Source organism: Trachinotus anak, unplaced genomic scaffold (genome assembly GCF_046630095.1).
Source record: "Trachinotus anak isolate AG129_WGS33_773 ecotype Australia unplaced genomic scaffold, CSIRO_AGI_Tana_v1 ptg000030c, whole genome shotgun sequence".
Taxonomy (NCBI): Eukaryota; Metazoa; Chordata; class Actinopteri; order Carangiformes; family Carangidae; genus Trachinotus; species Trachinotus anak.
Window position 1 is genome coordinate 247,036 of NW_027273881.1, and position 26,171 is coordinate 273,206.

General features: G+C 41.9%; 3 protein-coding genes across 12 annotated transcripts in view; 2 read left to right on the forward strand and 1 right to left on the reverse strand.

The window, feature by feature from the left end:
• Positions 1-26,171, forward strand: part of LOC139612045 (NACHT, LRR and PYD domains-containing protein 12-like) — a 606,901-nt gene that overhangs the window by 239,067 nt on the left and 341,663 nt on the right. For 3 of the 4 annotated variants that reach the window (XM_071467168.1, XM_071467170.1, XM_071467169.1), the window contains 2 exons: positions 12,592-12,768; positions 13,400-13,576. In XM_071467168.1, coding sequence (XP_071323269.1) covers positions 12,592-12,768; positions 13,400-13,576 — 354 coding nt within the window. Of the gene's footprint in view, positions 1-1,669; positions 1,820-5,417; positions 5,541-5,637; positions 5,874-6,106; positions 7,896-10,042; positions 10,217-12,591; positions 12,769-13,399; positions 13,577-26,171 lie in introns of all 4 variants that reach the window. The other variant, XM_071467172.1, reaches the window with a different exon arrangement.
• The window catches only part of LOC139612046 (NACHT, LRR and PYD domains-containing protein 12-like), a 286,486-nt gene that overhangs the window by 176,381 nt on the left and 83,934 nt on the right, over positions 1-26,171 (reverse strand). The gene's annotated exons all lie outside the window — the stretch shown is intronic.
• The window catches only part of LOC139612054 (protein NLRC3-like), a 77,110-nt gene continuing 52,277 nt past the window's right edge, over positions 1,339-26,171 (forward strand). Inside the window, exon 1 of the mRNA XM_071467200.1 lies at positions 1,339-1,430. The gene's annotated coding sequence lies outside the window, so the exon portion shown is untranslated. The remainder of the gene's footprint in view (positions 1,431-26,171) is intronic.

A 26,171-nucleotide genomic window follows, 5' to 3' on the forward strand; every position in this document is an offset into this window, starting at 1 on the left:
ATTTTATTGTTTGCTAACTTTATACCTTTATATACTTAAATATATTATGCTTGAAATATGAAATATGAAAAAATGAAATGTTTTTATAGGGAACTATGTCAAAAAGCTTGAAAAGTATTCATCAACCAGGGACCCTGGTTGATATATACAAGAGTTAATAAGTCTGGAGCTGGAATTCAAAGATGAGACTTATTTGTTGACATTTTTCTTTGAGGGTCTTTGACTGCAGCAGGAGGAGGGACCTGAGGACCATGCTGAGGGTGAAGGGCCAGATGATGAAGGCCCCCCTGTTCCCAAAAGAAGAAACAAGAAAGAATCTATTGGGCAAGACGTTCACTGATGTCAGAGTTGTCCTCAAATCTGCCAACACCAGTATTAGAAGTATGTGGAACCCCCTACTGTCACTCTCAGAAGACCCCCTCAGCTGGTGGAGGTCCCATTAGACTACCTCCCCCCTCCTGGTGCAGTTGGCTACATTTCAAAATTGAACCCACTAGTTCCAGCAGTTTGTCTCTGACCTGATGAAAGCACTTTGATTTGAAGTTTTGCACTTTTCAGTTTCTATTTGCAACAGTTTTTATTTTTGTATGAAGACATGTTCCCATTTATCTCAGGGCTGTCTTTCCTCTGAGTGGACTGAAGGAAATAAATCTGACTCAAGGTTGACACTGAGTTGTAGTAAACTACATTTGATTCAGTGAGATTTTATTTTTCTTTCCTATTAAATTGTCCTCCACAGACAAATGTGAACAGTGACTGAAAACAGCAATCTGGAATCAAATCTATGTGTGAATTGAATCCAGAATCAGTTTTGAATCCAATCCTGAGATTTTCTGAATCGTGCAGCCCAAGTAGTCCAGGCTGATAAGAGCCAATCAGGAGCCACCGTGGCAAGTGGAAATCATTTCCAAAGGTCTGGAGTTTTCAAAATAAAGCGTTTCTGAAAGTCTCTGTTTTAGAGGCTGAAGACTCTGGAGGAGAGAGGACGGAGGAGGAAACAGAGAAGAAGAGAAGAGTTTAAAACTAAAATGTAGCAGAGTGGATGGAGCCAAAGACAGGAAGTAAAACAACAGTGGGCACACAAGGTAAGTAATTACAAAATAAAACAGGAAATAAACCAAAGTCCAAGACTCCAGACCATGTCCAACAACTGTCATACAAAGAGCAGGTCATGACATCTTTATTCTTAATATAATGTTTGATCCAGTTCAACCTGAAAATGATATTAGATGAATGGAAATTAAGATAATTCTGTTTCACACACACACACACACACACACACACACACACACACACACACACACACACAGAGTCATGTGACTTCTTGTACCTGCAGAGGGGGGGAGCAGCTGAAAGTGAAAGTGTTCAGTGAGCTCAGACTCCATTTGAAGTGGACGGAGCAGAAGGAGGGAAACTGAAGGCTGAGGCAGGTGAGTGTTAACACAACATTATTATTATTTTACTGTCAAAGTCTCTGAGTCAGTTTGTCCCTGTGGACTGTGGAGGGAAGAAGAGTCACAGTGAACTTCTGTCCACACAGAGACACTGAGAGGAAAACCTGTGTGTGTGTGTGTGTGTGTGTGTGTGTGTGTGTGTCTCTTGAGCAGCTTGTTTGTCCTGACTCTTGTGTGTGTGAGCTCACAGTCAGTGTTACTGGTTTCCCTCTCAGACTGACTGAAGTCCTGAAGATGAGTGATTGTGTGGAGGAAGAGGAGGACAGAGCAGAGTCTCCAGGATCCAGCTGTCTGTCTGTGGAGAGTCACCGGTCCAAAGTTGAACCTATAAACTTCAGTCCTGAACCTGGACCCTCAGAGTCACAGTAAGAGACCTGCTACAAACCTGTGAACCTCCAAACTGTCTCTGTAACAGTGTTTAGTGTGTTGAGCTCCTGCAGTGATGTCACTTCCTGTAACAGCTGCCGTAGTGTCGCAGAAAATAACTTCCCCTGGTTCCTCTGACATATCAGTGTATTAACAGTGACTGCTGAGGAGCTGGTTTCTTGTGAAATGATCCCAACAAAGAAGAGTTTGACTTTTTCTTGTGCATATTTTTGCTGCAGCTGATGAACATGACAGAGATGTAAAGATGTCAGTAATTAAAGGGCCGTGGTGGAGCAGAGAAGCAGCCACAGAAGAAGAGAGCAGTGTGTTGGTGAACCTGGATGAGCTGGGATCTAACAGAGTTGACCACACTTTGCAGGATCATTTTACAGCCTGAATGATGAGCTTCACATGTCAGAGCTTCACTCTCCACAGTTAGTTTGATCCAAACTACAGTGAGCAGCTGTTGGAGGAAATGACTGAGCCTCTTTAACATCAACTAGATATTTGTCAGCTGTTTATACAGATTTCAGGCTCTGTGTAATATGGGCCGCTGATTGTAAAGTGGTTCATACTGAAATAACAACATTTCACCACATTTAGTTAATCAAAATGTAAATGATAAATCTAAATATGAGTGAAACCTAATATTTAGCTAATATGCTAATTTACACTGCTGGTCAGAGGAAGTACCAAAATAAAAGCTCAATCCGGCATCATCCACACTCAAGAGGAGTGGGTGGAGAATGATGGACGTGACGTAGCAGGTGAGTTAATTCTAAACAATGTTTTTGGTATTTGACGATGATTTCTGGATTCTGGACTCGGCGTTTGGCAGAAACTGGTTTGTGACTGGATCAGGATGGAAACTCAGGTGGATGAAGAGGATGATGATGATGATGATGATTTGGAGTTGGATGACTGGACTCCAGTTTCTAGTAGGAGAGGACAAGGACAGGGGCAGAACAGATGAGATGAAGTCAAGGCAGATCAATTCACATGAAGACAGGAGAGTTGTTCATGAAAAGGTGGTGAGGGAGGATTTTAAAATAATCCTTCAGTTCAGGAAGGAAGATGAGCAGGTGAGTCTAGCTCTGAGAGCACTGTCAAGAGAATTAAACAAGAAGTTAGGAGAGGAGGAAATGGCTCAGATCTTTGTGATGGAAACTTGTTAATAACCTATAAAACAGAAGAACAGAAAAGTTAAACTTTTGCAAAAAACTGGTGAATGAAAGAAGGATTGTGGGAGAGAGCTGAGTGACCCGGGGAGTGATGACAGGTATTCCTGTTAATGAAGACTTGGACAGACTCAGACAGAGTCTTAGTGGAGGTGAGGTGAGCAGGATAAAGAGATCGTTGAGAACAGGTAATGGTGAATGGATTGATAGCTCGTCTGTGCTTCCAGAAAAAGTGAGAATTGGATGTATGAGCTTTCCAATTATATTCCTCCCCCGCTCCACTGCTACAAATGCCACAGGTCTGGACATGTTGCAGCAGTTTGTAAAGGGAAGCAGAGATGTCCAGATGTGGAGGTGAACATAGAGCTGAAGACTGTGGAGATAATGTGCAGGAAAAATGTTGTAAGTGTGGTGGCCATCACAGGGTAACACATGGTGGCTGTGAAGTCAGGGAGAGGGCTGTGGAAAGTGAAGAAGTGAAAGTGGTTCACAACATAAGCTCTGCAGGAGCAGTGAGAAGGACACAAGGACACAAGGACAAAGGAGAAGGGAGGAAAGTGACAAAGTGAGTCAGGGTTTGAGATCAGAGGGAGGTCGACCAGAGGAAACTAACACAGCACTGACAGTGGAGAAGATGATTGTGTTCATGGTCGATGTTATCAACTGTACCGATCAAGTCAAATAAACAGAGAAAATGAAAATAAGTGTTTGTTAGCTCCCTGTAAACACATTAAGAGCCTCCCTGTAAAGACTGGTTCAGATTTCACTCCTCAGGCTTCAGATGAAGATACTGACCACACTCGAGTGAAAATGCACTGATGTGATTCCTTGCGTTGTACAAAGTGCTGCTATTGGCTACTGCCTTTGGCCTGTATTCCACAGTGAAGCCAGGCATCTCAGGTTTCACATGAGACCAAGCATGTTTACAGCCCCTGAGAGTGGAGGGAGATGCAGTGAGCACTGCAGGCCGAGTGAGACAGAGAGAGAGAGAGAGAGAGACACAAGGATCTGCTGTGTGTTGAACGGTTTTAAAAGGTTTTTTTTATCAAACTAATTCAGAATGTTTTCTACTGTGTCTTTTTAATCAGATAAAGCAGATTTCCCCAGAGTTTTTCCTTGAGAGAAGTTTATAGGCACCTGTGAAAAAATGAATTCAAGTCCAACTGAAGAGACATTATTAGGCCCAGAGGTCTAAAATATAAAAACTTTGTTTTTGACAAGATTTAGAATTAATGTGAAGCTCCCCATGAATCTTCCATGAAGTATATGACAGTTGTTATAAATCATTTTTTATCAGGCAAGGACACAAATATCATGTGTAAGCTGATGTAGTGTAGGTTGGGTTTTGGTTACATGCAGAACAAGCACATTTTCAGAAACTAGAATTTTTAACCTATCAAATTACAGTTTTAAGCTGGTTACATTTAGAAAGACAACTGTGTAGAAATAAGGTGAAAAAATGTGGATGTTAAGAGGTTAAAGGGGATGGGAGAGAGCTCTCTGATTGGTTTATCACATGTTAGGTCTAAAACACACCCATGATTAATGAAGAGACTAATCACAACCCTTTTAAAGCATGTGCCTGGTGCTGTGACTGTTTGTCCACTGTTAAACTAACAAAAGTGGATGAGGACACGTCCTAAATGCTCTGTCTCCATGAGCCTAGATGGTTAAAATAGGCCCTAAGTCTTCAGAATGAACCAATGGACTCAGAGCTGAGAGCCACAGACAGAGGAGGGAAGTCACAAAGTGTTGAGAGACGAACTCACACACTGTTGGTTTGGCTCTTTTCATGGGGTTTGTTGTCAAGAACAAACATGTAGAATAACAGCAGAATGATCCTTTAATTACACACAAGACTGTCTTTACCATCACTGATATCTGTGCAGATGTAACTCTGACAAACTGTGTGTTTGTCAGTGAAGTTGTGTGATGGTCAGATGAAGCCTGCAGCAGGATGTGGTAATTGCTGTTGTCACAGTCATGTAGAAACACACAGGCCTCCTTGTGTGAAATGAAGCTGAACTCCAGAGAAAAAATCAATATGGAGAAGAAGAGCAGACACATCAGCAGCCATTAGTTTTAGTCAGGATGTTGTTTTGTCTTCATTTGTGGCAGTGGCTGTGTCGGGGTCACAGACATCTGATCCTCTCATCTTACCTTTGTATCACTCTGCTTCTTTAGAGCTGATGTGAGACAGGTCATCAACAGCTGGAGACTGGACACATTTAATGACTGACTGACACAACAGTGTTGTTTCTGGATGCTGCTGTGTTGCTTCCATCCTTCAGTACAGTGTGCGGTGCTGGATGGTGACGTCACTGCAGGACGTCAGCTGAGAGTTCCCACAATGACTCTGTCATCAGAGAATTGATCAGTGATCCATGTGATATGAATAAAAACATGTTTGTCTTTGCAGAGGTCAGAACCACAGACTGAGAGCAGAGTCTCCAGGATCCAGCTGTCTGTCTATGAAGAGTGACCGGTCCAAATACTTTAATCCTCCAGAGTTCAGTCCTGAACCTGGACCCTCAGACTCACAGTAAGAGACAGTTTCTACTGTAAACTGAGCTGAAGATGATTCAGTTATTAGACATATTTGACTGTGACATGTTAGTGATGAAGAAATGTCTTCACAGAGGGAGGAAGAGGAGTGGTGTCTCTGTGGAGGAGCAGCTGTCCTGCTGTGCTCTGTGTCAGGACGTCCTGAAGGATCCAGTCTCTACCAGCTGTGGACACTGGTTCTGCAGACAGTGCTTCACCTCATACTGGGACCAGTCTGGGTCTTCAGGAGACCCCTCCTGTCCCCAGTGTGGACAAAGACCCAGAACCAGACCTGGACTGCAGACAGCCAGTCAGAGCAGCACTGTACAAAGTGAGACTGAACATGTGTCTGCTGATGTCTTCATTTCTGAAACCAGGACCTGTTGTTTTCTCCAGTGTCAGTTGTTCTATCACACAGCACTGACATTTCAGATGATTCTAAAAAGCACAACATTAAAAAGCTTTTCTTTGCTGCTCTTTAGTTTTTTTGTAGCTGATGAAAATAATCAGCAGATTCTCAGATTCTCTGTCTTCAGTCTGACATTGTCTCTTCTCTTTCAGCAGATAGTGGTCTGCAGGAGGTTTTAGATCAACATAAGATCAGTCTGAGGAGCAGATGTGAACGTGTGACTGAAGGAAGTGATGGAACAGGAAGTGGAACCCTCCTCAACAGGATCTACACTGAGCTCTACATCACAGAGGGACAGAGTGAAGAGGTTAATACCCAACATGAGGTGAGGCAGCTGGAGACAGCTTCCAAGATGAAGACCCTCCATGACACTCCAATCAAGTGCCACGACATCTTTAAAGCCTTACCTGACCAACAGAGACCCATCAGAGTGGTTCTGACCAACGGCGTCGCTGGTGTTGGAAAAACCTTCTCAGTGCAGAAGTTCAGTCTGGACTGGGCAGAGGGCTTGGAGAACCAAGATGTCAGTCTGCTGGTTCTGCTTTCATTCAGGGAGCTGAACCTGATCAGAGAGCAGCAGTACAGTCTTCTCAGGCTGCTCCATGTTTTCCATCCAACATTACAGAAGGTCACAGCAGAGCAGCTGGCTGTCTGTAAAGTTCTGTTCATCTTGGACGGCCTGGATGAAAGCAGACTTTCACTGGATTTCACCAACAGGGAGGTTGTGTCTGATGTCACACAGACGTCATCAGTCAACCTGCTGCTGACAAACCTCATCCAGGGGAACCTGCTTCCCTCGGCTCTGGTCTGGATCACTTCCAGACCTGCAGCAGCCAATCAGATCCCTCCTACATGTGTTGACAGGGTAACAGAGGTACGAGGCTTCACTGATCCACAGAAGGAGGAGTACTTCAGGAGGAGATCCAGTGATGAAGAGCTGTCCAGCAGAACCATCTCACACATCAAGAAGTCCAGGAGCCTCCACATCATGTGTCAAGTCCCAGTCTTCTGCTGGATCACTGCTACAGTTCTGGAGCACATGTTGACTACAGAGCAGAGAGGAGAGCTGCCCCAGACCCTGACTGACCTGTTCTCACACTTCCTGCTGGTTCAGACAAAGAGGAAGAAGCTCAAGTATGATGAGGGACATGAGACGAGTCCACAGGAGCTGATGGAGGCTGACAGGGAAGTTCTTCTGAAGCTGGGGAGGCTGGCGTTTGAACATCTGGAGAAAGGAAACATCATGTTCTACCAAGAAGACCTGGAGCAGTGTGGTCTGGATGTCACAGAGGCCTCGGTGTACTCAGGACTCTGTACTGAGATCTTCAAAAGAGAGAGTGTGATCTTCCAGAAAACAGTCTACTGCTTTGTTCATCTGAGCATTCAGGAGTTTCTGGCTGCAGTCTACATGTTCCACTGTTACACCAACAGGAACACAGAGGTCCTGGAGAACTTCCTGGGAAAACAACATGTTGATTTAACCCTGGATGTCTTCCTGAGGGCAGCCATGGAGAAATCCCTCAGAAGTAAAAATGGTCACCTGGACCTGTTTGTTCGCTTCCTTCATGGCCTCTCTCTGGAGTCCAACCAGAGACTCTTAGGAGGTCTGCTGGGTCAGAGGAAGAACAAATCAAAAACCATCCAGAGAGCCATCAACAAGCTGAAGAAGATGAACAGTGATGAAATCTCTCCTGACAGAAGCATCAACATCTTCCACTGTCTGATGGAGATGAAGGACCACTCAGTTCATCAGGAGATCCAAGAGTTCCTGAAGTCAGAGACCAGATCAGAGCAGAGACTCTCTGTGTTCCACTGCTCAGCTCTGACCTACATGCTGCAGATGTCAGAGGAGGTTCTGGATGAGTTGGACCTGAAGAAGTACAACACATCAGAGGAGGGACGACGGAGACTGATCCCAGCTGTGAGGAACTGCAGGAAGGCTCGGTGAGTCCAGACACGATCAATATAATTATCAATCAGTAGATTAGATCAGTAGTTGAGTCAAATTCAGATAAACACAGTTTTCATTTATTCTCATTATTCTTAGTTTTACTTTGAAACAATCAAAGGTCAGTTGTGTTTTTTTCTGGAGGTGTTGTAAATGCTGTAAATGTAGATGTTTAAGTTGGTTGTGATTGTTGCTGTTAAGTTCATAAAAACACTTGTTTTGTTTATTTGTAATAATTGTTGGATGCTTCATTGATTTGTTAATGTTCTGTGTTGTTTTGAGTCTTTTTGGTTTAATTCAAACCAGATCAAACTAATTAAAGCAGCTCCACTGATCTTACACCTCAGTGTGTGTTTCCAGGTGTTTCCAGGTGTTGGGGAGGACACCTGCATATGAGAAAACAGTAGTATTAAACCTTTAGTGTCTCCAGCTGTGCAGTCTGATAAATGTCCTCGGGTGATGTCACCTGAGTCAGTGTGGGCAGAGTCTGAAGAAGACGCCAGACCTCTGTAGCCCCCCCTCATCTCTGCTGCATAACACACCTTAATCTAACATCTGAGGTTGGTGGTTGAGGTGTATTGTGGGTAATGTAGGCAGCAAGTTTTTCTGAGGAAGAAGAATGTGTGAATGAAAAAAGAAGATGTCTCTGGTTCAGCTTTGTTGAAACTGTCCATTGTGACAGTGTTACAGGAGAGCAGTGATGAATCTGTGGAGCTCTGTATTCAGGACTCATGAGGTTTCTATGACAACAGTCATCAGTGAGTGACAGTGAACAGTGAATGATGAGCATGGAGGATGTTAGGGGACGCCTCCCCCCCTTTAAATCACAGGAGACAAAAACAGAGGGGCTACAATGAAAGCTGCTTTAAAAGTGGAGCTGAACAGCAGCCACTGTGGTAACAACAAACACTGATGGGATAATGGTTCATGATCAAACAGAATGTAACAGCTGCACAAGCAGAGAAAAGTCATCACATCAGTGAAATGACTCAACTGGTCAAAGCAGAACAAGAGTGGAGATGTAAACCCCTGAGTGTATTGAACTGATCAAGGCTGAGCTTTATTGATTATTGAACTTTTCATGTTGAAGAGTGAACTTGTGTTTTTTCAAGTGTCATGGTGGAGCTTTAAAGTCTTTCCATAGATTGTGTTGAATGAGACAGAAAGTCCCAGGTGTTTTCTCTCTTGTTGCTGTAGAGGAGAGTCGTATCAGGAAATGTTCAGCTTCATCCAAGAACACAGGTGTGAATCTATCAGAGCAGAATGGGAGGATTCAGTCTTCTTCTACACACCAGAGCTCAGTGTCATGTTTCTGTGAGGACCTTCTGTGAAAACCAGGCAGCAAACAGAGATTAGATTGAACTGTTGACTGAGTTGACCTCAGGAGAAATGTTCTGGAGTAGGGATGCCACGGTGTGGAAATGTTCCCACCGGACATTAAGACATGTGTGGGCTCAGTATCTGTAGATTAGACCTCAGTGTTTCCCACACACTGATTTATCTGTGACAGGCCGCCACCACATCAACAATGACGCCACATATTGATTTTCTATTGGTTTACAGTTTCAAATGAGGAAAATCTTATTTCACTGTAGAGCTGCACACACACACACACGCACACATACACACACTTCCAGGTTGTAACTGTAGAGTCCACTAAGTGTTGATCACTAGTGTTTTACTGAGGACAGTTTGTTCATGGATCAACGTGGGCGCTGCCACTGATTCACCACAATGAGCCAGATGTGTTTTATGCAGTGGTGTGTGTTGACTTCTACAGAGAGGCAGCAGAGCCAAGCAATCTGGAGTCAGTTTAAAAACACTGGAGAATAAAACTGTTTTTCTCAACAAGATTCTGACTCTGGATCAAATCATATGATGGAAGCAGAAATGTAACATCATTTTCCCTCCTTCATCTGCACAACAAAGATCCCCATGAAACTCTGCAGGTCTGAGAGAGAGTGATGAGAATTATTGTTTCATGTCAAACACAATCAGATCAGATGAGCTGAGCCACAGATGTGAAGAGCAGATGTTCATCACATCATCATCTTTTCTCATCAGATGCATTTTAACTTCAGTGTCTTTTATTACAAACTGTCTGATTTTATTCTAACACATTTTATATTTTCTCTCATCACAGACTTGTTAAATGTCGACTCTCAGAGACTCACTGTGAAGTCGTGTCCTCAGCTCTGAAGTCCAACCCCTCCCATATGAGACACCTGGACCTGAGTGGAAACTACCTGAAGGATTCAAGAGTGAAGCAGCTGTGTGCTGGACTGGAGAGTCCAAACTGTAGACTGGAGACTCTGAGGTCAGTTCACTGACTGGAGCTGTTGTAGTTTTATATTCAGTTCAAATCTGTGAAGTTCCAGTTTTTCATTGGTTGGTTCATTTTCAGGATTTCTGTGTGAGGATTTAAAAAATCAGCCAGTGAAGAGAAAGAAGGAAGATGAGACCAGGAGCAGAGTGGTGATGGGGAGGGTCAGGAGAATCCCAGGGGGCCGTTTGGGGGCCGAAGCCGGACTGATTATTGTGTAGTCTAATAATATTGTGTTATATAAAAGTGGTCTACCACGCTGCACCATCCTGCAGCCTGAACTGAGCCTCGCAGCCTCTTGTGTCTCCCAGCACATCAGACGCTACCAAGTCTATATTTGCAGGAGGGGGGTAAATGAACTGTGACTGGTCAGCTGCTGACCAATAAGAGCTGTGAAGTGCGGCTGGTACAGAGTCATCAGAGACGTGTTGGTGTTATCAGGGAACGTGTGTGTTCACTGTTCACGTTGGTTTGAAGCAGCAGCAGAAAGAGAAGGAGAAAGGTGGAGCAGAGAAGAATGAAAAAGAACAAATACTGGAGGAGGAAGCAGAGAAATGTTCCACAATCACAGAGAGATTCAACATCCAGTAAAGAGCCGGCAGCTGAAATGCTAAGCAGGGCCAGTGGCTGAGGCGGGAAAGTGGAGACAAGAGGAAACTCAGCTGGGACATGGAGGCAGGAAGGATTAGATTGATGCTGGGAGCAATTTTTGAGCAGCTCCCACCTCCCCAACATCATAGTGAATAAACAGGTGAGGAGCCAACATGTCCTCTATGTTCAGGTGGAGCTTCATGTGGGCTCCTTCTATCAGGGGCTAAAACAAGCCTGTCTCCAGGCCCACACACCTGGAGACATCAGCAGGTGCTGAGGTGTCTCCCAGCAGCCACTGAGAGTCAGAGCTCAGAGGTGAACTCACTGGAGGCAGAAGGAGACAAGATGGATTTGATTTGTTGGTGAGGGCGAAGGACTCAGGAAGCAGCTTTGAACAGACGTGATGCAGCTGAAGGCAGGGAGGGACTGGCCAATCAGAGGAGATCCAGGAAAACAGCTCCTAGTTCCTCAGGAGACAGCTGCCACTGATCTGAGAGCAGATGTTGTGTTGTGGTCAGAAACACAGCAGCTGTATGTTGTGGAGCTGACAGTACCATGGGAGGACGCAGGAGAAACGGCCTCTGAGAGGAAACAGCTCAGATACACAGAGCTGGCAGCAGAGGCAGAGGAGCCTGCTCTGAAAGCTGAGCTCCAGGGGAGGTTGGCTGTAGGGGTTTTGTTGGCAGATCAGTCTGGTCCCTGTTACCTGAACTGAGCTGCTCTCACTTCTGTTCTCTTCAAGTCCACGTTGTGCTTCTCTGAACCTGTGCACTGTGAACTCAAAGCGCTCCAGGTGTCCTTCATGTCATATCTAGTTGATTGTGTGTGAACACAACAAAAGGTCAGACTTGATCTTGAAGAATGGAGCTTCTTCTAATCACATGAATAACACCAGTGGTCATGTGACTGTGGTTCAGGAGCAGTTACCAGAGCAGACTGACACTGACACTCAGAGAAACTCTGTTCATCAACTATCAGACCTAAACCGTGGACGTTGTGCTGAGCTGAAGGGTTGTAGGACTGTGAGCACAGGTTTGATCTCTGCTCTGTGACCTTCATTAACCCCGTCCTCACTCAGTCTGCTCCTCCCTGGGGGGTTGATGTGAAAATCAGATGAATTCTACTTCCTCATTCAGTGAAGATCAGCTGAAAAAATCTGTGGTGTTTTCCAGCAGGAGGCTCTGAACGTTACCTGAAGGTGAACTGGTTGTTGCTGCAGGTCACAGAATCTGACGGCTCACAGAATGGGCTGTAACACCGGTGGTAGACTGAGGCCGAGCACTCGTCCTCCTCAAGTTCTCAACAGTAACACAAGTTCTTCTTTAAAGATGTGGACACAGAGAAATCTTTTCCCTCCTCCTGTAAATGTGACATTGTGCAGTTGTTTGGTGACTTTGGAACATTGAAGCTGCTCCACCATGTTTGTTCTGAACAGTGTGACTGAGTTCTCACTGTTTGTTCACGTCCTCAGTGTTTTGTTTCTGTGCTGATGTCTGTAGTGTCAGAGAGGGAACAGACTAAACAGACGTGAATCCTCTGATTCTCCTCTGATTACAGACTGAACTGAGGTCAGCAGCAGCTGATCAACCTGTGTTCACATCAACAGCTGCATGAATGTTGTGCTGACATTTGGATGATGTGTGTAGAAGGCTGACATGATGAAGATCCACAATAACAGAAGGACAAAGTCACTCTACTCATTTTAGACAAAGATCATTGATCAGGACAAATCTGATTGATTATCAATCATTGATCTACATCTTTGATTCTTTATTCAGATTGAAGAACTGCAGGTTGTCAGAGATCAGCTGTTCTTCTCTGGTCTCAGCTCTGAAGTCCAACCCCTCCCATCTGAGAGAACTGGACCTGAGTGGAAACCAGGACCTGCAGGATCCAGGAGTGAAGGGTCTGTGTGGTTTTCTGCAGAGTCCAGACTGTAGACTGGAGACTCTGAGGTCAGTTCACTGTTGTAGATCTTATATCTTGAATCCACAGCTAATGAAGCTTCACACACAAGTTGAATCCATTGACTGTGAATGAATGAATGACATTGTAAATAGTTGTTGTCTCATGTTTCCAGTTGTTCTTCTCTCAGACTGAGAATGATTCTTCAGTTTCAGCTCATTTCACTCACTTGTCATGAATAATGTCTGTTCACTTCAGTTCAACCTTCACAGCTCACACACTCGTATTTCTCTCAGTCAGAGGACTCATGTTTTCTAAATCCACTGGAGAAAATGTCCAGTGTTAGTTGTTCAAGTCAATTCATTTTTATCACAACAACATACACAAGATCCTCACAACTAATATTTGTCCAAAGAAAGTGAAGAAACAATCTTCTTTTTTTCAGTAGATTTCAGTGAAGTGTCAGGACTAATGTCTGTTTGATCAAACTGTGTGTGTGTTTTCATCTGTAACACAACACACACAACTGTTGTGTTGACAATGTTGTGTTGTACTGACATGATGAAGATCCACAATAACAGAGGGACAAAGTCACTCTACTCATTTTAGACAAAGATCATTGATCAGGACAAATCTGATTGATTATCAGTCATTGATCTACATCTTTGATTCTTTATTCAGATTGATGGACTGCAGGTTGTCAGAGATCAGCTGTTCTTCTCTGGTCTCAGCTCTGAAGTCCAACCCCTCCCATCTGAGAGAACTGGACCTGAGCTGGAACGTGAACCTGCAGGATCCAGGAGTGAAGGGTCTGTGTGGTTTTCTGCAGAGTCCAGACTGTAGACTGGAGACTCTGAGGTCAGACTCCATGTTTTCTCTCTGTGCTGAGATGAATGTGATGTGAAAGTTGTGTTGACACTGAGCTGCAGACATGAGGCTGATATTATACTGATCCACACTGAGGATCTTCATGGTAAAGTCTGTTTTCTTCTTCTCTGCTTTTAGTCCAGTGGCTGTTTCTCTTCAACTTTCACCTCATGACTTTTTAAAACACCAACAGAAACACATTGAATCTGTCAGACAATAACTGATCTATAATCAATAGCTGATGGTCCCAAAACTTTTATAAGGCTCTGTGATGTTTGTACTGACTCCAATATTCAAAGCCAAGTTGTCATAGCAACAGGTTGTTTCATCACTTTAAATCCTGTAGGTTTGACTGTGTTAAATATTTGAGCTCAGTCACCAGGTGTCTGTGTCTCTGCCGTTCCATCAACTAGTGAATTTAATATATATTTCTATACATTTGTTCTCATGTCTCCAAACTTCAGCCTGACATGTTTGTTGTCTTTGAAAACTTGAGGATCTTTAGTAGAATCTGCACAACATGAGTTTGTATAGATGGAGCCACAGGTGGAGCTGGCAGAGTTGAAGAGGTGGAGTCACTACGTCTTTATTGAAGCAGCAGCATGTTGTCATGAATATTAATGAGAGCTGTTTTTACTTTGTCTGTTTGACTCTTTGTGGTTTCAAGCAGGAACTTTGTCTCCTAAACTCACATCTTTGATTCTTTATTCAGATTGAGCTTCTGCAGGTTGTCAGAGATCAGCTGTTCTTCTCTGGTCTCAGCTCTGAAGTCCAACCCCTCCCATCTGAGAGAACTGGACCTGAATGAAATCCACCTGCAGGATTCAGACCTGAAGGATCTCCGTGGTCTCGTGGAGAGTCCAGACTGTAGACTGGAGACTCTGAGGTCAGTAGAGGGGCGGAGTCAGTCCATGCTGCTCTCAGCAGTATTGTACTAAACACAGTTAGTATCAGAGCAAAGATCCAGTGTTTCCTGTGAACCTCCAACCTCCTCAGTGAGAGCTGAGAGGAAGCAGCTGCTGCACATCTGGTCTGAACAGGACTGAAGTCCCTGCTGCATCACTGACTGATGAAGTGAGTCTCTGTAAACACTGATTCATCTCCTCTGCTTTCTTCTTCTCTACACAGATGGAGGTGGTGAGAGTGGAGAGGAGAGCTTGATCCAGCAGTGACTGACAGAGGAACCAGAAGAAGTGGAGATAACTCTCAGTGCTGCAGTCTGAACTGATCTGAGAACAGCTCCACTGTCACACACAGAGTCCAGTCCACCATCATCCCTGTGTGTTCCTCTGGATCTGACAGAGCATCATCAGTGTCTCTGGACTTAAAGCTCATCAAGTTCAGCTCTGAACAGTTTCCTTGTTGAGCTTCACAAAGAGGGAATTTCACAGTAAAATGACTTGAACTCTGAAGATTAGTTTTACTCAGACGTTGAAGCCTCATGTTCTTCAGCTGAACTTTACCAGATATTATTGTACAGGAGGAACATGTTGTTTTTATCCTCCATCTCTTCATTCAAGTTGTGTTGAGGAGGAACAATCACACAGACCAACAACTCTTTCACTGTGTATATGGACATGTGAGTGTTGTTTTCAGACAGGCTTGATAAATGTTCATCTCTCCATTATAATGCTGAGTCAACAAGTGTCACTGATTCAATGGATCATTCATTAACTGGACTTTAAATCCTCCTTTATGGTCAATAATGTTTTTATATTAACTTCCTCTTTGATTCCTGGTTTCTAATCTTTCATTGTTTTGACATTTTACTCCTCTTTTATTCCATAAAGCTGCCAGTTTATTTCTAAATGACTGTGTGTGTAATTGTTGTGTTGTGTGTTTGTTGTGAAGCTCTTTGTAACACTGGTACTGTCGCTCCTCATCAGTCCAGCTAAGTCCTTTTTGTCCTCTCCCCTAATGTCTCCAGGATTTGTGTTTCCTGTTTTATTTTGAAACTCACCTGGTTTTCCCTTCACTTCCTGCCCTCCTGTGTGATTACCTGGCCCCGCCCTAATGTGTTTCACCTGTGTCTCATTGTCCCCCCTCCCCCAGAGTATTTAGTTCCCTTCCCTCTGCTCCAGTTCCTGTTGTCCTCCTTGTGACACTGGTCCAGCCTTTTGTTCCTTTGTGTATATTTCTCAGTGATCAGTGTGCGACTACTTTCTGTCTTGACCTTTCGACCTTTAGCCTGTCGATCATGTGCTGTCGTCCTGTTGGACTGATTTCTGTGAAGTCGACCTTTTGCCTGAGTGAAGTGTGGTTGTGACGTCTCTCATATCTTGGACCTTGTTGAAGAAGAACTCTGAGTTTTCTTTCAAGCTGCTGATTCTCTCTGTGTTTTGTTGAATGACCTTTTCCAGATCCTCACCTTCTTTTCCAGACCGTCAGCTCTTTTATTTTTCCACCAGCAGCATCACAGTACTGTCTCGTACTTCAGCAGGGGCTGCCTCAGATCTACCCTTCTTCAGAGCAGGAGTTGTAGTATAATATTATAAGATAAGTTCTCTGTCTATCTGCTAAATATACTATGTCTACAATAATGATTACTATAATTACTATACTCATCACAAAAAAGACTGAAGTGTGAAGAATAATGTCACAATATGTGTAAACTGTGTGTATCACTGATTATGTTAAACTCAAGTAAATATATTGTTTTTAAAAAATGCAGCAGGAAAAAGTCAGAACATAATGGTGTATTCCTGGACGAGAACATGGTTTTAAAAAAAATGTAGTGAAAGAGAATCAGAATATAATGGTGTCCACTGGGCATGGACTTCACGGAAAGAAAAAATAGATCAGCCTCATGAATGTAGTTTATAAGATTTATGTCTAACGAGCTCTGTCCCAGTCTGGATAGATAATGAGGTATTCATCCAGTCCAGGTCTTCTACTGAAAATGGTTTTGACTGTGAGAAAATAGACATGACCTGGGAGGGGTCAGGTTTGGTGGACACGACAGTTTCGGTGGAGACTGGTGAAATATGAGAGGAGGCGTGGGCAGATTTTGGATTATAAAAGAAGAGGTCACGTGTCATGTATTCAGATCAACTTTTTGCTTTGTTGTCAACAATAAATCTCTGCTGCACTGAATTGTGCCTCCTGGTGATTTTTGAAGACTTTAAAGATATTTTTGAACTGATTAGATTCCAGACTCAGAATCTGGTCCATGATTGGGGCCTCTGTCCCACATCAGAGTCCTGAGCAGAGTCAGGTCTCGGTGTACGATCAGGACTTGTTGAACGAGCATCAGAATGTGAATCTGCAGCGTTGACTTCAGTCTCAGAACCAACAGACATCACTGCCTAAAACTGAAAAGATACTCTGATCTGATCTGTTTTATCCTTTCTTCTGTCTCTCCCTCTTTTTTCAGACATCTCCATGGTCTCAGTGTAAAGTCACTGATCACTAAGCTGCTCAGTTAGTTTGAGTTAGCTCGCTGAAAGTCAGTTCTGCTACATGTGAACGAAGCTCTTCTATTTCCTACTTCAATACAACATGAAGTTACTGTTTATGGTCAGGTGTTGACTTCAAATCTGTTGTCAGGTGTGAAAATCAAAGCTTTGTCTTCAGCCACAGATGAATATGAACGGAGTGGCCGCCATCTTGACTGAGATGTGTCCCAGTCATGGATGTATTATATCCACAGACTGTATCTGACCAAGTAAGGTGGTGTTAAACCTGCAGTCGTTGATATCGTGGGTAGTTCAGGTGTGAAGAGTTCATTTATTTGTGATGTTAGAGGGAAACGTGTCAACATTCAGTCTGAAGCTTTAGAGCCTAAAGTCACATTGGAATCAACATTTAAAAAAATCATAACCAGGCAAAAATATTACGTTTAAATTGTCTTTTAGGCATTTTTAAGATATGGATGCTGCATGTGACAGAAAACTACAACTCATCAGATAAAGTTATTACGTTCACTTTCTCTCATTGAGAAGCAGATTTATACGTCATGTCTTCTTTAAAAAAACAACTAAAACTGTGCAGTGCTGCAGTGAAGCTTTATGTCCTGTCATTACTGAGCCCTCTGTCTGTTTCCCACTGTTCTCCACAGCTATATGCTACAGTCAGGACTGGGTGGAGGTATTATAACAGGCCCAACCTCCACATGTCCTGTCCCCTCCAACCTCTGCTGTCAGGAGAAAACATTGATTTATTTACAGTGGAGTAAATCAAACACCTGTTGATTATTTGACCGTGGTGATTTTTCTCAGTCTTACCACTATTTTTATATTTAATATTGTCAGTAAAATTTAGTGCAAATACGTGAAAGTGAAGCAGTTATTTGTGACGACTTCCTGTCAAACTGAGCCACATGTAGTTTGTAGCAGCCAAACTAACGACCCTGCTCTTTAACAAACTGCTGTAAAAAAACTGCCAAATTCTGCCAGTATCATACTGTTTCCCACTGATACTGCACCATACTGTAGAAAACAATGCATGATGGGCAATATTTACCATTTTCCATGAAATACTGTAATATACTTTGAATCGCATTGCATTGTGGGGATGGTGTTTGAATCGACGGCAGAGAGCCCCACCGATACAGGATGCTACTGTATTTCATGATGAGACCTGCTGACCATGGAGCGGGTAAAACCAGCTCTGGAGTTTCTTTTGGAGGATTCTCCATCTGAACCCTGCACTTTATGAGCAAGTGGTGAGGTAAGTTAATAAACATTTGATCTGTCTGGCATTTTGTTTGCTGACTATCGTCAGCTTTAAACTAAATGGAACTGATCAGTAACGTCACAAAGCTAATGAGGTCCACTTGTGACTGCAGATCATCATTATGTTGTAGGTAAGGCTGATTTCTGAATAGTTCAACAAAATGTAACCAACTTTAGCGATATAAAAGTGTATTACAGTATAATAACAACTTAGAGTAGGTATGAGACTCTGGCCAGGATCAGAAGACACTAAATTCGTAAGGAGCCAATGTGTTGAGCAACAATAATGAGACAGGCACTGTAATAACTGCTGAGTAGCCACTCTTGTATGATTACAGTGAACAAAGGCAAATGTTCAATTTGTACAAAACCATAAAATAATGACCCAAAGTACCAAAAATAAAAGAAAGTGTCCGTTGGGGCCCTTAGAAATAAGAGTTGTTGCAGGTGCACCTGATTTTAAAGGTCCAGTGGAGTGTAATGTGAATGTATGGGTGTGAGTGTGTACGTGTGTATCTCCTTTGTGGTGATTCTTCCTCAAAGTGCTTGACTCGCAATCTGTCACGGCCGGAATCTGGTCCTGGTCCTTCGGACTTTCTCCCGTCCTCTCAAAACCTGACCTATACACAAGGTGATATAATTTTCATTCAGATGCATCATTAAAGGTTTAAATGTCAAAAATCAACATATTGCATCAAAGCTTATATGTTAATCTTCAATCTTATCTCAGAGCTTCAGTTTTTAGTTTTTTGTTGTACAACATTCAATAATCAAGTGTTTCAAATATGAGAACTAAGTATTCAAGTGCTCACATATTTATCTGTTCATGTGAACAGTACTTCAACAATATTTACGGTAAGTAACCATTTACATTCAAAATATATATCATAACCATATAAAAATCATGTGCTAATACATAGAAAATACACATTGAGTTTATTTTAAAGGTATCAGACACTATAGGTCTATTTATGCAAGAGAAAATGCACCAAAAATTACCCTCTATACAACTTAAAACTCACAGTGAAATGAAATAAATTCCTGCATATTATAAAACAAAATATTAATTTACTCTCATCATAGGATTTACCAAATTACTTTCTTTCCCTTTTTTAAATCAGTTTTAGGAAAATAAAATGAACCTCGCTTTTCCATTCATACATCAGCATAAAATTAATAAACACAATATGCACATGTTCAAAATATTGCACCATTATTTACTTCAGTTCACTCTCATAACCTTTAATATGACCACTGCTCTCTTCCAGCACACTGAGAAACCACAGAGAAATAGCATCAGAGCAGCTAAAGGGATGTTTCTCACCGTTGCACCGACGGTAAGTGCTAACACACTTTTTCCCTCCAGATAAACAACTCGTCTTACCGATGTGACTCGTCTCCTTTGTGTGGTCACTCAGCTCCGGACTTCGAGTGGGTAAGTGGGCTGGCTTTCTTTTTCCGCTTTCCACAGTTTTACTCGGGTTTCTCTCCTTTGTTTCTCTGTCTACTAAGCAGGTAGCTGCCCTCACTCCCGATGAATACAAAGATAAATACACTCTCTTCTGTCTCTTGTCTTATTGTGTTAATTTTACATCTGGGCTACAAAAAGGTTTCATGATAAGTCACATTGGGGTTTTATTTCCAGCTGGTTTGCAGCTGAAATCATTTTGTGCTCATGGTTGGTGGAGTTTGCTCTCTTCTTCTTGCATTGTCACCTGAATGGGTGACCTTAGTTGTCGCTAACATTTAAAGAATATTTTAGTAGAGCAGGTTAAACCAAACTTTTGAATTATTCTGTTATTATTTTGAATTTGAAGTAAAAAATATATAGAAAGTGACAACAACACTGCAATTTCAAGCGAGCCTGCTGGAGAAACTGTGCCAGCACCTGAGCAGTGGTTGGGCTTGTGTGGTGTTAGAGTTGAATTAATGTCAGCATCATGGTAATTCCAGTCACCTGTTTGATTGTATGTGATGATGTTGGTCTACAGTCAGAGTTCAGTAATAACACATTAACTCCTCTGCTCTTCACATTCACATTGAGTGTCTGTATCAAAATCTACAATAATACATACGAGCACAAGAAATGTGGGAGTCTGTATTAAGGTTAAAGTTTTAATTAGATTTTTGTTGTGGTGCCACCCTCTCTCTTTTCACATGCATCATGTGCAGCTTGAACACTCACTTCTTGACCACTTCATATAGTTACAGACTGTCTTTCTATCCACCTTCTAATTTCAGACCGCTGTGTTTTTCAGGCGCTTCATTGGAATCAACCCAGAAAGAGGGACGAAGGCCAGCCGGGGCGAGGTCGTCTCCAAGAGGACTGGGAGAGTCGTCCAGAAGAAGTCTGTCACAGTCAGTCCCCATGTCTCCACTCTTCTGAAGAACCTCACAGACTTTGAGTGGAATTTCATAGGTCAGTGAGAGCTCTGTACCCAGGCACTTCATATCAACACAGCCACAGTTATTTTAAATTTTCTGTCTTAAGTTCTCACTGTGTAATCAAATTCTTGGTCTCCTGCTCACTAAAAACGCTATATACCTTTACAGCGACTTAGTCTTTCTGCAGTGTTCTACCGCAGGTATAGCTGTTTATCTCAAAGAAATGAAGGGAACATGTTCACTTGTCCCAGGGCAGGAGTGCTCTTGTAGGATTTGATTAGTTTAGTCTTCAGTATTACTGTGTATGAAAACTGTCAGTAAAATCTGGGCAGACCTGCGATCAGTTCTGTTTTGAGAGCTCTCAGAGCCTCCTCTTTATGTTGTAAGAGACCTGTTAAAGTTCATATAAAACAGCCTGATTTGAAACACAAAGCCTGTGGCGCTCTGAGTTAAGCTAAAACCTTTGAGTCACATTTTGTACAGTGTACTCTCTTTCAGAAATTTTAGTTGGTTATGGTGCATGTGTACTTTATACAGGTTACTTCTTGGTTTCCCCATCCCATTAAATCGTGGGGCTCCCATTGTCTGTCCCTCACACACAATATCTCAGACACCACTTTTCAAATTTTGACAGTGTTTGAAAGGATGATGTCCCTTTATGTTGTGAAATGTATTGTATTATGCCAGTCTGTCTGATGGAGGAAATTAATATTTGCCTACAGTACCACTCAAGTCTGCCTGGCTACATTTCCCACCATTTGGATCAAAAAACACTGCTTTTCTTTCATATCTTTTAGTTAGTGTGAAAATGGAAGCTTCTCTCCTTATAGATTATTATGTTTGTGGGATCAATGTTCTTTTTCAGTCTCAGTGCCAAACTGTGCATTTTGTATTGAAAATGTAGTATGCATAATTCCCCTAAGTCTATTAAAATGTTGATCACATTTAAGGATAACGGCTGCTCTGTTATACATGACTGAAATTTAGAACTGTAATGAAAAAATAAACAGTTTGTATCACCAACAACAAGTATTTCAGTTAGTGTTGCCTTTTTCCAATAGATGTTGGGTTACAGATATAATCTTATAATTTCTTCTTCTCTTCTTTTCCATAGAATGATTTATTGCTGAATTTTGGTGAACACAATCATTCAGTATGTGTATCTTGTATAGATTATCACACTGAAATCGCTAGTCAACCTGCTGCTAGTAGTCTACTGTAAACTCAAGGAAACACAGCAATGCACTGTAATTCAGTACATGGTCGTATTACAGTAACATACTGTTGAGTTGATTACAGTAGGATAACTGTAAAATTAACAGTAAACTACTGGCAACCCTGCTGCCAGTATTTTACTGTTAATTTACATGACAATCTTTTACGGTGTACCGACTGTAATTACCTCTATAATTAGCTATTTTTTTCAAGCAGCCCCTCAATGTGCATCTAAATCTCACACTAATATTAAAAACACTGTTTTACGCAGACTGTTGAACAGACTGTGTAACTGAAGTATTAGTATTATGAACAGAGCACTGGAATTCATTTGCTATTCATTTAAAAGTTGCCAAATCTAGTGAGAAAACTGCTAAATTGCCAACATCACTCGGTAGGAAACCTCCTTAAAGGGGCTTTATGTATTGATTATTGATTATGTATTTATTATGTAATGGTGATAAATGATGACTGCTGATTGGAGGAGCCACCTGGTATTTTTTTGTGAAGGGCCCCACCACACTGTAGAATCACCGCTGGTCATTTACATTCATTTTTTCCCTCATCAATCTAAATTCAATCACGACAAAGTGAAAACAGAATTTCTGAAGATTTTTTTTGGAGATGTATTAAAAAGGAAAAACTGAAATATCACATTTCCACAAGTATTCAGACACTTTGCTGTGACAGTTGAACTTCAGCTCAGGTTCCATTTCTCGTCATCATCTCTGAGATGTTTCTCCACCTTGACTGGAGTCAGTCTGTGGTAAATTCAGCTGGTTGGACTTATTGTGGAAAGGAGCACACCTGTAAAATAACACAATGTGGAAAAGTGGAAGGGTCTGAATGCACTGTAACTCTGTGACAACAGGTCTGTCCTCGCCCACGGATAATGAGTCTGTTGTTTCATGAAGAATAATCTACATAGTAGTTTTGATAGTGATGTTTTGTGTCTCTTTTTATGTGTTAATGTGTTTGGTTGTTTATTTAAAAAAATAATAAAATAAATTTACTTTTAAAATCCATGTGAACAATTTAGTAAAAAAAGTTGTGGATGAAACTTGGTTTCTTGTATAGAAACACAACCTACTTTCCCATACGCAGTAGAATAAGAATTACTGAAGCTCTATTTCTTTCTGCCCTGGACTGTGGTGATGTTATATGTATAGACATGCTGCTGTCACCACTCTTAAGCCCTTACATGATGTATATCACTCTGCTATTACATTTTTTACTGGGGATACCTACAATAGCCATCATTGCACTCTGATGAAAAGGTTGGCTGGTCCTCTTTCACCATGAGATGAGATCAACACTGGTATATATTCATCTATAAAGCACTTTTAAAAAGATGACCAAATAATTAATGTAGGAATTCAGCAAACCTGCTCTCAGGACTGGATCACGCTGCCTGTTCCTCAGGTCAGTTCTGACCTTGGAAAGACAGCTTTTAGATTTTGTGCTCCAGATTCAAGGAAGAATCTACAACATCCTTTAAAAATTGATAAATACATTATCAGACATCTTCATAATTATGTGTCACACATGCTAACATTAGCTTCAAGTTCAGACAGACTGACAGTTATGTGTTGTCAAGCAAGAGAAATCAGTTCTGAAATGCAAAATAACAGAATTTTAATCATGTGATAAAACATGCGATTAATTGCAATTAAATTCAGTGATTAATCATGATTAAGAAAACATGAATGGTTTGACAGTCCTACTTACTATACTATGATGTTTTTAATGACATACTACATTATGATGTTTTTATGCCTTACTATACTAGGACATTTTTTTTAATCACATATTGTACTAATATTTTTTTAATATTTTCATGGCTTACTAAACTATGACGTTTTTATGACATACTATACTACGACACTTTATGCCTTACTGTACTATGAGATTTTATGCTTTACTATCCTATGTCATTTAATGTCTTACTAGACTTTTTACATTTTTACGTCTTACTATCCCATATGATTTTTTTATGACATACTATACTAATCAATTTTTATGACTTACTATACTGACATTTTATCCCTTACTATTCCATGACATTTTCTATGATATTTAATACCTCACTATACTATGACATTTTTCATGACAAACTAAAATATGATGCTTTTATGGCATATCATACTACGTTTTTTTTAATGACATACTATACTATGATATTTTTATGCCTTACTATCCTGCTTCATACTATCCCATGGCCTTTTCTATGACATTTACTGCCTTACAATAATACACAATATTTCCAAATTCAATAATAATGATATTAATAATAATAATAACAATAAGAAGAAGAAGAAGACGAAGAAGAAAAAGAAAAAGAAGAAGAAGAGGAAGAAGAAGAAGAAGAATAACATCAATCTTTATACAGTAACAGTGTTCAGTCCGTGTCCCTCAGTGACCACAGGTCTGACTCACAATCAGTAAAAACCAAACAAAAAACTCTCCTCTGGTTTTGGTGAGAAACATCAGTAGAGTGTGAATCATTTTCTCCTTTAACACAGTCCATCAGTCTGGCTGTATCGTTTAACGAGAGTGAACAGTCCATAGCTGATCATCAGACTGTCATTATGTTTTATAGATCTGGAGGTTTCCTCCTGCAGCACTGGCTCCCTCCTGAATGTCCAAGAATCTCATCCTCTGCCTCCTGTTCCTGGGCTCCGTCATCTACAGACACATTACAGTACATTCAGTTCACTCTCTGGAATCACAGCCACGTGTCAAAGGTCACAGGGAGGAAAAACTCTGCAGGTGAGTTTGCTTTTATCGGTCTGTCAGGAAAACTACTTCAAACAGCAGAACCAGAAGAGCTTCCAAGAACCAGGGCTGGTTCTCATAGTTGATTGTGGGTTTCACTAAGGTCAGACTTTAACCTGTCTACTGAACACCTGGTCTCCAGTGTCTCCTCCTCCCCCTGTTTTTTGCTCCTCAGGTTGGCAAATGTGTCAACGACGATGCAGATTGATGATGATGATGATGGTGATGAAGTACAACAACAGATGGTACACCACCTGTGCTGGAACACACACACACACACACACACACACACACTACAATAAAGCATTAAATCGTTTACAGCTCAGTTATAAAACATTAATAAGAAAAACATTTGGGTTGCCAGGTTGTGCAGGTGATTATCCTCCTCCTCCTGAAACACCTTGATCATGCAGACTCCATTATTAACAGTTTGACCTCTGACCTTCAGGAAAACAAGTTACAGAGCATCTGGACCAAAATCATCTCATAAACAGTTTAAATTAAAGTCTCAAACTTTTATCATCAGTTTATTAAAATGTATAACTGCAGATGACTCACTGACTTTTGCTGCCAACTCATTAGAAAGTGAGAGAGTTGTTTTCATGATTACGAGCTGAACAATGAAACACAGTCACTGACAGAGTGGGAGCTGACCAGTAAAAACAGCAGGGTCAGTGTCTCGGTGCAGCCGGTCTGTTTTGGTTCCCATCATTCTGTTAACACCTGATATTTCAGATTTGTGCTGTGAAGCTCCACATTGTGTTGACTGACAGAACTTGGTGTTATGGTTTCACTGATCTGTCACTGTCTGTTTAAATCTCTATGGACCGAGTCCCCGACAAAAACCATGTCAACTAAACCGTCCCACTGCAGGGTCCATCCAGCGTTCACACTCCACCTGTTTGGTTCTGGACTCTGGTGTGTTTGTGTGTGTTGTGCTCTCAGCTGACACCACCTGAAAACGATGACTGACCTCAGGACTGTGATTAAACAGCTCTGAAATCCATCTGGTAACGTAAACCGTCAGGGAAGAGATCCTCTGACTGATCTGGAAGCCTCACAGTTCTGAAGTTAAACAGACATAGTAACTGTCCTGCTGGAGCCTGTTTCTTCCTGTCTCCACCTGTGTGCCTCACCTTCCTGTTCCAGTCCTTTCATACGACACTGATAAGAACTTTGAGCTCTTTGTGACCTGCTGAGTCTTCTGCCACTGGAGTCCGTCCACTTCAAGCTTCATCATGAGCTGTGTTCAGAGATGCTCCTCTTGTAAGTGGCTGTCTGAACCTCTGTCATCACTGAGCTGCTTCACCACAGAGCTGCTGCTCACTGGATGGTTTCTGTTCCTGCAGGAGATCAGCAGCTGCTCAGCTCTTCAACCCACCAACAGTCAGAGTCACTGAGGTCTGTTTGGTCAGGAGGCAGGAGAGGAAGTGATTGGCTCAAGGGAATCACCAACCAGCCAATCAGCGACAAGTTGTCAGTGTGGGTGTAGACCATGAAGTTTCAGAGCATGGTTCAGATTAAAGCAGATAATCACT